This window comes from Pan troglodytes, chromosome 13 (genome assembly GCF_028858775.2).
Source record: "Pan troglodytes isolate AG18354 chromosome 13, NHGRI_mPanTro3-v2.0_pri, whole genome shotgun sequence".
Taxonomy (NCBI): Eukaryota; Metazoa; Chordata; class Mammalia; order Primates; family Hominidae; genus Pan; species Pan troglodytes.
This window is the reverse complement of record NC_072411.2, coordinates 99,102,555-99,118,337: the sequence shown is the minus strand read 5'-3', so window position 1 is coordinate 99,118,337 and position 15,783 is coordinate 99,102,555. Positions and strand designations below refer to the sequence as shown.

The 15,783-nt window shown below is 39.3% G+C and overlaps 1 protein-coding gene across 18 annotated transcripts in view; it reads left to right on the top strand.

The window, feature by feature from the left end:
- Positions 1-15,783, top strand: part of ANKRD44 (ankyrin repeat domain 44) — a 351,835-nt gene that overhangs the window by 193,091 nt on the left and 142,961 nt on the right. For all 18 annotated transcript variants that reach the window (XM_063791430.1, XM_009443922.5, XM_063791432.1 and 15 more), the window contains one exon: positions 6,299-6,377. In XM_063791430.1, the coding sequence (XP_063647500.1) occupies positions 6,299-6,377 (79 nt within the window). The remainder of the gene's footprint in view (positions 1-6,298; positions 6,378-15,783) is intronic.

Genomic DNA, 15,783 nt, shown 5'->3' with positions numbered 1-15,783 from the left:
CTAAATTCCAATCCTAGCCTTGACTTTTAGTATCTATATAATCATAAACAAGCTCTTTGTGTGTCTCAGTTTATCTGTAAAATTAGGGAAACAATAGTGTCTTCTCCATGGAACTGCTGTGAATATTAAACAGCTTTATCATACATAAATCATGTAGAATAATATCTGCCACATGATAAGCACTAGAAAAATAGATGTTATTATTGATGTTCATTAAGAAGGACGTCAGGAGGAAGAGTAGGCTTAGGGAGTTAAACCAATATATTTAGTTTTTGAAAAGCTGATTTTTAGGTTTTGGTATAGCCAGTCTGAGAAGCCCAATAGTGTCAAATGTGGTGTTCTAGCATGGCAGACTGGTAGAGAACAGAAGAAAAAATGTAGATTGCTTCATTCATGTAAAGGTGATTGTTGAAACCAGGAGAAAGGGACGAGACCACCCAAGGAGAGAGTATGTAATAGCACGAGTACAGAAAGTGAGACAGCCCTTTACTCTTAGGAACAGGAGGAGGAGAAAGAGCCAGAGAAAGGGATGATAAAAGGAGTTAGAGGAGACAGGAAGGAGTGTCGTGTTTTCATGAAGATGGAAAGCAGACAAAAAAGAATGGGGGCATCAAAGAGACCAAGGAACTGTCGTCTGAGGTTGGTAAGGAATCTTTGCATGAGGCTGAAGTCGCAGAGCGTGGTGTTGAGGGGGCAGGAAGCACGTGGGTGGTCAAACTGCCAACGTTCCCAAAACTGTAGACATCTGTCTTGCCATCCTGGTATCTGAAGGACATCCTGTGAGTCCTTCAAAGGAAGGGAAATTATTGGAATTTAATAAAGGCGCTCTCTTTACCAACCTCCACTTAATTAATTCACAGAGTTGTCTGATGCACTTCATTTTATCTGTAAAACATGCCACCGATGCTCTCGGTGTGCCCCATACCAGAGTCTAGAAGGCTACTCTCTGGCACACCGGCCTACTGCTTCCAGTTAACTGACCAGTGGTCAGTTCAGATTGGATAAGGGACTTCAGCTTCTGTGATACATTGGTTTTTGCAGCCCCTTCTTCCCTTCCACAAATGGAGCTGAAAAGCATAATTCCTTAATTTTAATATTTTTTTCCTGTGGACTGCTGATCATAACTAGCATATAAGAAATGCCATTTTAAAACTCTGAGATTTGAGTTTATTATGATTGACTCTGTGTAAATAGGATTTTGAATCAAATCTAGCCTTCATTCTCAGTCTCCCTTCATCTATTCTGTCTGTATCCTCCGATTTCCTAAATCTCTTTGAATCCTCCTTAGTTATTCCAGATTCACTCTGGATGCACGGATCATCTAACATTTCCATAGAGCCATCCTGTCTGACTCTGGAGGTAGCTGTCTAATTAAAGTTGTTATCTCTCTGTACCACATTGCTCCTTGGATTTTGAAAGTGTTTGTAGATCGCAAGACAATTTGTATTTGTTTAGATTTTCCAAAAGTTGTGGGAAGTAGCATATTGAAATGCAGCCAGTACCTATCCACATGTTCACTTTGTTTTCCTCTATTCTCACAAAATAGTAAAAGTGATGTCTTCATGAGCAACTAAAAGATGGATGGGAAGAGGAGGAGGGATGTGTGTTCAGCCTGCATTTCACAGTTCCTCATTTTGCTTACATTGATTGACTCTGGTCCTGTTTTTTGACTTCATGATATGAGTTTAATTGTGATAAAATAAAGATATACTTTACTGATACAATAATCAATTGATGGTTTACTTATAATTTGTAAATAGGTAGAACATGAGAAAGTATAAAATATTTTTTCTTCTCCATTAGAGACCACATTGTAATTTCTGTAGCATCTCAAGGCTCTTTTAGCAAGCATTCAAAGTAAGCATTAAAGAAGGCACTAGACATAGAGCTGTGCTGGATACAACTTAGAAAGACAGACTCAGAAATTGCCATTGCCAGGTTGTCTACCTCCTGTTCACTGACATTTAGCCTGTGCATGGTCTCAATTCTTTTCTGTCTGCAGGCTCTTAGATCATTTAGCTCTAAGAGATGGGAGTTGAAACATGTCTGCTTGAAGTGGACCAGTTCCCTTCTCTATATGTACCAGGACCAAATTATGGAATAGGTTGTGTTGGAGAAGTTGAAGGTGGAAACTGGAATGGGCAAGAGTAGGCAGTGGTAGGGACGGTACTTAGAACGTTGGAGAAGTAAGGGAAAGGAGAGGAATGAGTGAGCCAACCACGTTCCATCTCTCTTGCCCTTAGAACCATACAAAACAAAACAAAATAAATTGGACAATGTGTGGCTTTTTCACACCAGTATTTTAGGAGGCTCTTGCATTGAATTAGGAAGACTTATTGGGTTGCTCACCTTATTTGACCCCACCCCTAACCGCAGGTTGGACTTAATGTTATCCCATAGAGCCTTTATTGCTCTGTAGTAGGGCCACTGAGCTCTGTGACCCCAGGGGTGTACCATGCCACAGAGAACATTATGCTTTCAAGACCCTGGGGAACAACAATGTCTGTAAATTTAGGGAAGGTATATGGGATATTGGAAGATGAGGAAAGAAGGCATTAGGAATAAAAGAAAAAAATGAATGGATTTCTGAGGAGACTGGTGGTCAAGAAAATATAAACACTGCTTTTAGTTCAAAGATTGATCTTCCTTAGGCAATGCTGAGTTCTGCCCTGAAAGAGTACTAATATTTGTTGTAAATATTTTAATCCTCAATATTTTTCCTTTATGACTTAGGGCTTGATTATGCCTAACTCAATAGAAGTGCTTCTTGCTTAATTAAATGGATTATCAAAATAACAAAAATTTCAAAGCCCTAAATTCTATGGGAAAATGTAGCTAGAAAATTGGAGGGAGACTAGAAATTAAGAAAAAAATTTTCATAAAAGCTTTGAATAGATGGAAGAATTGCACATATTCTCTCTTTTGAGAACGCAAGGAATGTTTTATCTTTTTGTGCAGTTCTAGGAATAGTAGCAACAGCCAGTATCCCTGCATGATAAATTTCAATTTCTCAGATCATGAAACTCAGTAGGGTTCCCTAGTCTCAACTTTAATGTTCTGAGTTCTAACTTTTAAGGATTATATAAAAAGTATTATCCTTTTGAGTTTCATTGGTTTTCTATAGCTTTTTGAAATAATGAGCTCCCTTTACACCCATACCATGTGAACAAAGTTGTCCCAAAATGGCTGCCATGATACTCTTAATGCTTTCTGTCCCAATTTCCCCACCTTATCTACCTGTTTCCCTATGTGAAGAAAAAAATATCAGCTATAGCCTGGACTCAGGCTATAGATGAACCCAGGCAAAGATCTGCAAAGATGGATGCAAAGCAATTGTCACCACTGATCATATGGCTGTTCTTTGCATTTTACCTAACTTTGGTCATCTCCATTTACTTGTCCCTTTACAAGTGCACAAGCACTGTCAGAGAAAAGAAGGTTGTGGTGTTTGCTATCCCTGAAATGGGCCTGGCTTTGCCCACCACACACTTCAGAGATCACTTCTGCTTTGTCTCTCTGCCTGCAACTTAGATAGCTACCACCAAGTTGGTGGTTACTCCTTGGTAAAGCCTTTAAGCTCTTTTATAGACATGGAAAATTGCTTAGCTGAATATTGTGAAGATATTTTCTAAATGCTGAAGTATTTATAGCTTTAGATATATTTAATTAATAATTACTTATGGTTTCATATTAAGAGAAAACACTGGAGCAAAATTTAAAGAAATAGCACCACCTAGGGACAAGTTAATGCCAACTCCACAATTTCTGCCTTCTCTCGCCTTAGTTATTTTGAAGTGTCATCACTTTTTAATTGGAAGGGGGTGTTTTAAATCCTTATTCCAAAGTAGTTCCCAGGTGTTTCAGTCCTTGGAACTGTGTGCAGTCCCGACAACTAAGGCCTAGCTCTGGAATCAGATAACTTTTAGGAGCTCTCCTTCCCAGTATGTCTCATGCTCAGCGATGGTGTTGTATCTCATTCTCTTGATTGCTCCAGTTTTTCCTCTAAAAGTATTATCAAGCTTCAGCTCTCCTTTCTCAGTCTGTTCTGATTCAGATTATACTCATAGAAGATGGAGAAAAGATCCTATTATTTCTTTTCTTCCCACATCTACCTGAGAATATTGAATTATAATGATACAAGTTTTTTTTTCAATTAAGATGAACTTACCGTTCTAATTAACTTTTTTTTCTTGGCACAGACTATGTGTAATCCCTTTTTTATTTCTAAGGAATAGACTTATAGAATATAATAAAATGCTTGTGTTGAAACCTTGGTTTTATAACCTATTTTAGCCCACAGTCCAAAGCAGGGGTTAAAAATGGGACCCTCTTACCCCAATTCTGTAGTTCAGGGTTAAGGTACAGAATTCATATTTCTTTTTCTTTCTTTCTTTCTTTTTCTTTTCTTTTCTTTTTTTTTTTTCTTTTTTTTGAGACGGAGTCTCGCTCTGTCGCCCAGGCTGGAGTGCAGTGGCACGATTTCGGCTCACTGCAAACTCCGCCTCCCGGGTTCATGCCATTCTCCTGCCTCAGCCTCCCAAGCAGCTAGGACTACAGGCCCCGCCACCACACCTGGATAATTTTTTGTATTTTTAGTAGAGACGGGGTTTCACCGTGCTAGCCAAGATGGTCTCTATCTCCTGACCTCTTGATCCTCCCGCCTCAGCCTCCCAAAGTGCTGGGATTACAGGCGTGAGCCACCGCACCTGGCCCAGAATTCATATTTCTAACAAGAATCCTGGGTGATTCAGACATAGGCAGTCCTTGTTCCACTCTAAGAAATACTTACCTAAATTATTATTTGTTTTCCAAGATGGAGTTTTTAAAACAGTCATTTTAAAATACAGGCATTTGGATTTCATCACAAAATGAACATGCATTTTTAAAACCTCGTATTTTAATCTCAGAGAAATTTTTCCTCTGAGACTTATAAAAATAAGTGTTACATAGATTTTTTTGATAACAATACTTGGATGAAAATACATTCTCTCTACTGGGGATACTTTTATTCTAAAATAACAGTAATATTTTCTTTTGGGCCTATTTTCAGAAGAAATTCTGTAAATTACTATTTCTTAGTTACATATGGTATCTTGGTATTTAGTATAATGATGATTGGTATATAGATGTTGTACATTTCTGTGTTTTGGCTAAATCTGTGCCAGGAAATTTCATAATTTCGATCATGAATAGTAACAAATATATGAATTCAGCACACATTCCCAGCTGGTCATTCAAAAGGCAATTTCCTAAACAGTTGCATGCCTTAGTCCTGTGACTTCTAATGAGTTAAGTGAAGTAAGAGATTCTCTTTTGGAACAGTAAAAAATTATGGTTTTGTTTTTTTCTGTTTTTTTCTTTTTCTTTATTCTTTTGTTTAAATTTTTTCTTTTTTGTTTTATTTTATTTTAAAAGTGATGTTTTTTTAAAAAATGGAATTATAATGGAGGGAATAGTAGAGGGTTCCAGATCAGTTTTCTTTTCTTTTTTCTTTTTTTTTTTTTGAGACAGAGTCTCACTCTGTCACCCAGGCTGGAGTGCAGTGGCACGATCTTGGCTCACTGCAACCTCCGCCTCCTGGATTCAAGCAATTCTCCCACCTCAGCCTCCCCAGTAGCTGGGATTACAGGCATGCGCCACCATGCCTGGCTAATTTTTGTATTTTTGGTAGAGATGGGGTTTCACCATGTTGGCCGGGCTGTTCTTGAACTATCTCAAACGATCCACCTGCCTTGGCCTCCCAAAGTGCTGGGATTACAGGTGTGAGCCACCACACCCGGCCTCAGGTCAGTTTTAAGAGTTGCAGTGATTCAGAGCCATTTGGTCAGCTTCAGCTTAAAGAAGACCATGCAAGTTAACACATTTGTCTTTTTTGTGTACTATAGACAAAGGTTGAAAAAAACACCTTGAAGGAAACTTCCTTCTCCAGTAGATCACAGGAGAGGAATAAAGGTTTCAGATAACTGTTTCTCTAAGCTTTTAAAACATGTGATGTTATGCAATAACTTGAGAGGTCAGGTACATTTTATCTTTTCCTTTCAAAATTATCTTTGCCTCTTGTAATTGTTGATCATACTTTTATTTTATTTTATTTAGAAGAATGTCATTCTGTCACCCAGGCTGGAGTGCAGTGGTAAAATCCTAGCTCACTGCAGCCTCATGTTGATCATACTTAAAAAATAAATAAATAAATGAATGTTTTCAGGGCATTATTAGGAGTGTCCGTAGGGGTATTTCAGATGGGTGTCACTGGCTCATGAGCACCTCCATTGTTTTTCTCTCCCTCTCTTTTTTTTAGAGTAAAGATGGCAAAAGTCCACTGCACATGACAGCTGTCCATGGAAGGTTCACACGGTCACAGACCCTCATTCAGAATGGTAAGAGAGATGCTTCAGTAGTGTCATTATTTCGATAGTTTCTTGTTGTGAATTTGGCTGTCAGTCACCTGCATATGAAAGTCGATGCCCTGTTTTGGAGTTTTAGTAAGCATGCAATTACATAATTCTTTGATGTACTTTGCTAAAAACTGTTCATCAGACATGTCATCAACATCCACCTTAATAGTAAAAACATAAAGCCACAGTTTCACAGTCAATTTGGAGTCAGGCACAGAGCATGAGCTTTGAAATTGGAAATGATGTATTTATATAGGCTCAAGATCCTGTGCATCTCACTCTGAAACTAATAAAGGTAAGTAGCATTCATTTTCCAGCAACAAATCTGAATTATTTTTAAATTTTAGAGTTCACTATAATTTCCTAAGTTAAAACTTATTAAGCTAGTTGGGCAAAATTAGGAAAAATGAGATGACTTAGAGGAAAAGCAGGTAAGGATGTGATATAAAGGATCATAAAATCACAGGCTTAGGTGGGCGTGGTGGCTCACGTCTGTAATCCCAGGCACTTTGGGAGGCCGAGGTGGGCAGATCACCTGAGGTCAGGAGTTCGAGACCAGCCTGGCCAACATGGTGAAACCCTGTCTTTACTAAAAATACAAAAATTAGCCAGGAGTGGTGGCAGGTGCCTATAATCCCAGCTACTCAGGAGGCTGAGGCAGGAGAATCGCTTGAACTCGGGAGGAGGAAGTTGCAGTGAGCCAAGATTGTGCCATTGCACTCTAGCCTGGGTGACAGAGCGAGACTTTGTCTTAAAAAAAAAAAAAAAATTCACAGGCTTGACAGAGAAGACCTGGGAAAGTCACAGTAATATAGTAACTTTCTGGGCTTACGACAAAGGTATGCTTGAACCATCAGGTTGTCACTGAAGTCAAAGTACTAGGGAGTATCATTTTACATCCTGGTTCATGTTACTAATAGGGGGTCATGGCCAGCAGCATCACTTCTATTAGTAAATCTTAGAGAGTATTTAAAAAAGACAAAAACCAGGTTTAGTTCAGATTTTAAGCTGATATTCCAGGTCAATCTGGCAGTTCCTATTTTTAGTTGACCCATACTTCTACTTCTCAAAATTCTGATATTAGTCAGTTTCCTTGGACCTGTATTTTTCTCATCTATAAGAATTTCGGACCACATACACTTGAATTATTAGTGGCACTGAGTTATGTCTTAGTCACTTAAGACGTAAAACAAAGAAGTCATTTGACATTTGGATGGAAGACCAGCCAGTGGAATTATGCTTAGCAAGCAAAATATCTGCAGCAAAGCAAAGGAAATTTATATGCATTCCAGTGAAGCTATAGGGAAAAGAAATCCTAACAAGTTTCCAGTGAGCCAAGGAAGGTAAAACAGAAATTAACCGTGCAATACCCATTATTTCTAATTTGAAATATGTGCTATGCCTTTGACATTCATTTTATTGAAAAGGCCACCGTGTTTTATTTTGCTGAATGTAAATAAAGGGGGTCGGGGGGAGTGACCCTAGTCTCTTTCGAGCACGTCTCTTATGCCACTGTATTTCTCAACTGTTTTTCAGAAATAATGTCCACCCCCCTTTAAAAACAAACAAAACTTTTAGAAACAAACAAAACTTAAACAGCTTGGTTCCCTTTTAGAGCAACTTCAAGCTCCAGAGACAAGGTTGGAGGGAAAACAACTTTTCTCCTTCTAAGCACTGCCTTCCCCGCAGGTTCATCCCTGTGCGTCAGGCCATGCTGGTCATCTCTATGACGCATCTCCTCTCTGTCCTGCTGGCATGCTTACAACAGTCCCAGGGGACTGCTGGCAGCTTTGACCTCTCCAAGAGCCATGTGGGCTGGAAGAATTCCATGTCCTGCCTGGATATTCTTGCTAGACTTTTTTTGTTTATTTGTGTTTTTGTTGTTGTTGTTGTTGTTTTTTAAGACACTGTCTCACTCTGTTGCTCAGGCTGGAGTGAAATGGGGTGATCTCAGCTCACTGCAACATCTGCCTCTCGGATTCAAGCAATTCTTGTGCCTCAGCCTCCCAAGTAGCTGGGACTACAGGTGTGCCACCATGCCCAGCTAATTTTTGTATTTTTACTAGAGATGGGGTTTTGCCATGTGTTGGCCAGGCTGGTCTCAACTCCTGGCCTCAAATGATCTGTCCACCTTGGCCTCCCAAAACGCTGGGCTAACAGGTGTGAGCCACCGTGCCCTGCTGTTGCTAGACTTTTGAGTTGGGGGAGACCTAAAAGAGACCCTGTCTCTTATCCTCTGTGGTCAGGGGATCTCTGTTTCAGAACCTCTCTCATTCTTGGTTGTCCTGGCATCTTGCTTATGGATTGGGTGGGGTCCAGGGGCCTGAATTGATAAGGATATAGTGGCTATAATATGTAGCCTATTATATATAATGATAAAGCTAAGTGATAATGATAAAGCCAAGTGTTCATAGTGTGCCAGGCACTTGGCTAAACACCACTTATAAAGCCTTTCAACCACCCTATGAGAAAAAGGTACTATGATTATCTCCATTTCAAAGATGAGGAAGCTGAGGCAGAGAGGTTGTCACTTGTGTCTGGATAAATGGCCAATATGTTGAGGAATAGGGATCTGAACACAGGCAGTCTGACATCAGAGACTGAACTCTCAACCACCACGCTTATAAACATGACCTCCAGAAACCAATGGTGTTTTTAAAAAGTTCCTTTTAAAATTGAATTCTGTTTACTCTGAGAGTCACTTATATTTGAAATAGAGTTTTCCCTGTAAAAGGATGCTTTGGTATTCTCTTATCTCAACTGACAATTTTTTTGCATTCATAACACATGTGAGAACTGTGAATTCTTCCATTTGACATTTTTTTAAATGCCCTTGGGGAGAAGAAAAGGAAGTTCTTTTTTTACCTCCTGTTTGTTGGCTTCCTTCTGGGAAGAATCTTGGGCTGTTGCCGGGACACTCCCTCTCCGGAAGCTCATGCCCCTAGGGCCTGGTGTCAGTCCCCCCAGAGTGGGACATCACCTAGCAGGAGCCCCTCTGTCCTCCAGGACCACATGGGCACAGCATTTGGCTCCCTGAAGCAACTAAACATGCTACTGAGGAATGTTCTTTGTATTTATTTGTTTTGTTAAATTGCATTGGTGTTTGGACTTTGAATAGTTTTCTCTGCTTCTCTGACTGCTCTCCAGTCAGGATTACTAGTTTTCATAACTTTGTTTTTCCAGAATCATCCAGCTTTAGTAAGACAATAATGAAAAAAAAAAAACCCACTCTTTTTTAGTTAGTAAGCAAAGACTACCTCTGCTATCCAATCACATTGTTTGTTGTCTGAAGCTGTGTTGTCACAGCAATAGAGGGAAAGCAACTGACCGAAGACAGCATCTGGTGTCTGAAGGCATTTGACCTCACCATTGGCCCTAGGCACCCCCCTCAGATGCCGTCCAGCAGGTTACACAAGTTCAAAAATGATGTTTTCTTCACAGAAGCTTTAAAAATAAATAGAGTTTGAAAAGGAAGAGTCAAGTTGTAGGTTAGGATGAGTCAATGTGAATTTTTGACCCTTTGGCTCACAATCCTTCCAAGGCAACTTAATAAGCTGATCATTCTTGTTTGTGCAATGAAAAACTAATTTCAGATGAATGCTTAGAGGATACTAATTAATTATCCTTTCTGACATGCTCTGCATACTTCTAAACTGGCAAATGTTTATTTTCCTCACTGGTTGTCAATGATCAATCTCCAATATTTAACTTGCAACCTTCAAATGACAAACGGTAAAGAGATTTCATTTGCATTCCAAGCAAGTTTTAAAAATTTTCAAATGAAAATGGCAAGGTTTGTGGAGTAATTGTAAGATAGAAATGCACTTATCTAGAGGTGCTGTTTAAATAGAAAACATGTTTTCAGATAACAAATAGAGAGTCTGTCTTTTATTTTTCCACTAAGTTATGTTTTCCTGGAAAAAAAATATATATATATATATATTTGAGACGGAGTCTTGCTCTGTCACCCAGGCTGGAGTGCAGTGGCACCATCTCAGCTCACTGCAAGCTTTGCCTCCCGGGTTCACTCCATTCTCCTGCCTCAGCCTCCCGAGTAGCTGGGACTACATGCGCCCGCCACCACGCCCAGCTAATTTTTTGTGTTTTTTAATAGAGATGGGCTTTCACCATGTTAGCCAGGATGGTCTCAATCTCCTGACCTCGTGATCTGCCTGCCTCGGCCTCCCAAAGTGCTGGGATTACAGGCGTGAGCCACTGCGACTGGCCTCCTGAAATATATTTTAAATGATAACAAAAGCACATATGGACAATAATTATCTTTCTTTTTTTGCGGTGAAATCTCGCTGTGTAGCCCAGGCTGGACTGCAGTGGCGCGATCTCGGCTCACTGCTATCTCTGCCTCCCGGGTTGAAGAAATTCCCCTGCCTCAGCCTCTCAAGTAGCTAGGACTACTCAGGTAGCTTGCCACCACACCTGGCTAATTTTTGTATTTTTAGTAGAGATGGGGTTTCGCCATATTGGCCAGGCTGTTCTTGAACTCCTGGCCTCAGGTGATCTGCCCACCTTGGCCTTGCAAAGTGCTGGGATTACAGGCGTGAGTCTCCGTGCCTGGCCAGTTATCTATATTTTTACAGTTTTAAACTGACTTGTAAAATGAAAGCAACAACTGCAAGGAAAAACTTTTATCAGCTCAGACCCCTACTCCATCCTTCCTGATAGTTTTCACTCTTCCCTTTCTCTACCCAATTTTTGGCATATTTGAGACTGGTAAACCTGGAGGCTCTAACACTTTTTAAGAATGATTTGGTGACTCTTGGCTGGGAAGGATGTGGACTGATGGAGTGTTTGTCCAGGGCAGACTTCTCTGCAGTCTGGGGATCTCTGTCCCACATCTCCCTGGATCAGCTCGACAGCTGGGGCTTTCAGGCAGACCACCGTAGGCAGCTCTGATATGGATACGTGCACACTGGATTGCTCTGAGGTATCTGTGGGGACGAGGTGGCTGCCTGTCTCCAAAGCTACCAACAAGTCATAAAATGAATTGATCTCAATTGGACACTTCTAAATTCAGATCATAGTTAACTGTCTGTTGAGTCCCTAGATGATCACAATAACTAACTTTATTATTTTTCCTGATTATAAAATTAGTACATGCTCACCGTAAACTAAAATTAAGTCATGAAAGAGATTCCGTGATCTCCACCAATGTGTCTCCTCAGCCCTATCCCAATAATTTTTATTGGCAGTTTGGTGACACTTCTGGATTTTTCTATGTATTTAAGAATATATGTAAAGATATTTAATTATTACTTTACAGAAGTGATCATACTCTATTATCTGGACAATTCATTTTTAAAATAAAGCCAGATACAGTGGCTCACGCTTGTAATCCCAGCACTTTGGGAGGCTGAGGCAGGTGGATTGCTTGAGGTCAGCATTAGAGACTAGCCTGGCCAACATGGCAAAACCTCATCTCCACTAAAAATACAAAAATTAGCTGAGCATGATGGCATGTGCTTATAATCCCAGCTACTCGGGAGGATGAGACAGGAGAATCACTTGAACCCGGGAGGCAGAGGTTGCAGTGAGCCGAGATTACACCACTGAACTCCAGCCTGGGCAACAAAAGCGAGAGTCCGTCTCAAAAAAAACCCCAAAATAACAACAACAAAAGAACCCCACTGTAACACAGAAACAAAGATTTGAAGAAAGATCAGTATTTCTATTCAAGTTCCCATTTACATTTCTCTGTCCCAGTCAGTTAAAAAGGGATTCCCTTTTTGTAAACAGCTATTAAGTTGCAAACCCCCAAATGGGTAAACTTACTGGCAGCAAGTTGATTTTCAAACAAAATTCTACACACAGAAGTCTTGAGAGTAGAGGGAAGCATCCAAAATCCTGTGTGTGCTAATTGGAGTTTTTGAAACAATTGTCCCCTTCACAAAGTGCACACATTTTTGTTAATCATTTCACTTTGTAGCAAATATTTTTATACTCTAGCCCTGCGTTTTGCCAGTACACTTGGCTAGAAAAAGCGTTGTTTGCTGAAAATAAATGTTGGGGAGTTGTTAGTTATAATGGCCAATAGTAGGATTCATTGGAATGAAGGACCATATAGATCTGATGAGGACCTTATGGACGATCTTATTACAAGGGACAGTGTCCTGGCCTGGAAGATAATGCCCTTTCCCCAGAGCTGAGAAGACTCTCAATGGCTTCTTTTTGGTATAATGCTCAAGTATACTGCTAATGGGAATGCTAATGGACAGAGCCTTTCTCAAAAGTTTTTTGCTGGTGTGTATCAAGGGTCTCCATACTTTTAGTCCAATAGTCCTACTTTTAAAAATGTTGCTGCCTGGGTGTGGTGGGTCACGCCTATAATTCCAGCACTTTGGGAGGCCGAGACAAGTAGATTACTTGAGGTCAGGAGTTCGAGACCAGCCTGGCCAACATGGCAAAACCACATCTGTACTAAAAATACAAAAATTAGCCAGGCATGGTGGCAAGCACCTGTAATCCCAGCTACTTGGGAGGCTGAGGCAGGAGAATTGTTTGAATCTGAGAAGGGGAGGTTGCAGTGAGCCGAGACTGTGTCACTGCACTCCAGCCTGGGTGACAAAGCAAGACTTTGTCTCAGGAAAAAGAAAAAAGTTACTAAAGGAAATCATCTGAAATGTAAAGACTATTTGTAAATATGTTCATTCCTGTGTTTTTCTTAATAGCAAAGATTTGGGTATGCCCTCAATGCCTATTAATTGGGGACTTGCTAAGTAAATTCTCTAGATACTGATATTATATAGTCATTTACAATTATATTAATGAAAAAAATTAATGACATGGGAAGGTTTGTAATGTAACATTAAAGGAGAATGTAGGACTAAAAAACTTTTTCTACACCGGGAACTCAACCATGGGAAAATTCTACACACACATGCACACATACATACAACTGGGAGGAAATATTCCAAAATACTAGTACTGACTATCTTGGATAGTCAGTGAATTTATAGATGACTTCTGTTTTCTTCTTTGTGTTTCTATTTTACTACATCTTCTAAATTTTCTACAATAAGAAAATACTTTCTCAATCAGAAATAAGGTACTTAAAACAAATGTATCACACCTTTCTAGATTGAAGTCATTCATATTTATATTACTTATCCTAGCATATATAGGTATGTATATGGTTTAGATATCAGTACAAAAAGAAACCTCATACCCGTTAGTCATCACTCCCCATTTGTCCCCAGCCCCTGGCAACCACTAATCTAGTTTCTGCCTCTGTGAATTTGTTCAGGCTGTTTTCTTGAATTTTCAGTCTTTTAGGCATTCAGGGAACATTTATTTAGTCAGTCAACAAACACACCACCAAGATAAACTCCAAAAGGATCAGATATCTATATCTGAAAAAGAAAACCTTTCACGTATAGAAAACATGTGTCAATTTCTTTGTTACCAGGGTATAGGGAAAGACTCCCTAACAACAAACCCAAACATGATAAAACAATAATACATTCCTCCCCCCATTTTTTTTTTTTTTTTGAGATGGAGTCTCACTCTGTCGCCCAGGCTGGAGCGCAGTGGCATGATCTTGGCTCACTGCAAGCTCTGCCTCCCGGGTTCACACCATTCTCCTGCCTCAGCCTCCCGAGTAACTGGAACTACAGGTGTCTGCCACCATGCCGGCTAATTTTTTGTGTTTTTGGTAGAGATGGGGTTTCACCATGTTTGCCAGGATGGTCTTGATCTCCTGACCTCGTGATCTGCCCATCTTGGCCTCCCAAAGTGCTGGGATTACAGGCATGAGCCACCACGCCCCGCCACCCCCCAAATTTTTTTGACAGGGAAAAAAACATCAAAAATTAAAAACAAAACCTGGGAGAAAAATAATTGTAACATGTATTGCTGATAAATGAGTAATCTCCCAAATAGAGCTTACTCGTTTTAAAAGTTATTGAAAATCACTTTTGCTCATTTTTCTAAGTTTGTTTGTATGTTTGAGGACATTTAAGCCATTCACATATTTCTATTTCTTGGGGTTTTATATTACTTATACTAGCATATATAGATATGTGTATATGGTTTAGATATCAGTATTGTGTATATGTTTAAGGACATACACACAAACTTAGAAAAATGAGCAAAAGTCATGAAAAATAGTTTACAGAAAAAGATAAACAAATGGTCCTTCTATAACATATGAAAAGATGTTCAACTTCCCTCATAATAAGAGAAATGTAAGTGAAAGCTGCAGAGAGATACCAGCTCTCACCCATCAGATAGCAGATATTCAAAAGCTTGACAAGGCTATAAGGAAAAGTGCCTCTCATACTGTGCTGGTTAGAGTGTAAAATTGCACCGTGCCTACAGAGAGAAATCTGGCAAAATCTGACAAAACCACATATTAATTTTCCCTTTGACCTAGATATCTCCCTTCTGAAAATTTACCTTGAAGATACATCTAACAAATATGAAGCAACATACATATGAGATTATTCACTGTGGCATTCCAGATAATAGCAAAATGTTATTTACAACCTAAATGCTTACCCATAGGAGACGAGTGTACTAAACTAGTACAACTGTGCAATGGAAAACAATAAAACTGTACAAAAATCAGGAAGATCTCCAAGAAGTCATCTTTAGAAGTGAGTTCTAGGAAATACTGTTAAGTAGGGGGATTTTTTTTGTTTTTGTTTTTGTTTTTGTTTTTTGTTTTTTTTTGCAAAGAGAAACACAGAAGCATAAACTAAAACTAATGAAAATGATTACTGTAGGTTGTGTATGAGGATGAAGAGGAAGGGATAAGAATGAGTAAGCCTTTTCAAAAATATGACTTTTGACTTTTGAAACATGTATTTTACATATTATTAAAATAAAATAAAACCCAGTAAAAATATTTGAAAGCAAACAGAATCAAATGAACCTAACTTATATAGATAATATAAGCACACAGTAAAAAATTCAGGTAAATTTTGAACAAAGTACTCCCCACATATGCTAAAAATTATTGTGGAAAAAGTCTGTTGGGAAATCAGATATCTGTACACTCTGATTGCCTGTATCACCGCACAGATTGCCTGTTAATTACAAAGAGGAGAAGATATTTTTGCAGTAAGTGTACTGACAGACACCACCTTAACCACATAATCAAGCCTTTTTTTTTATTGTGGTAAAATATACATAACATAAAATTTACCGTTTTAGCCATTTTTAAGTGTACAGTTCAGTGGCATCCAGTGCATTCCTACTGTTGTACAACCATCACTGCCATCCATTTTCAGGACTGTTTCTTTTCCCAAACTGAAAGTTGGTACCCATTGCCAAGTAGTCAAACTTTGCATCACCTGGTAATGGAATAACTGTGTGTGTGCTAAGAAAATGGAGTGGGAAGCACGCATCTGCTCTGGGAATTGTTGCCAAAATA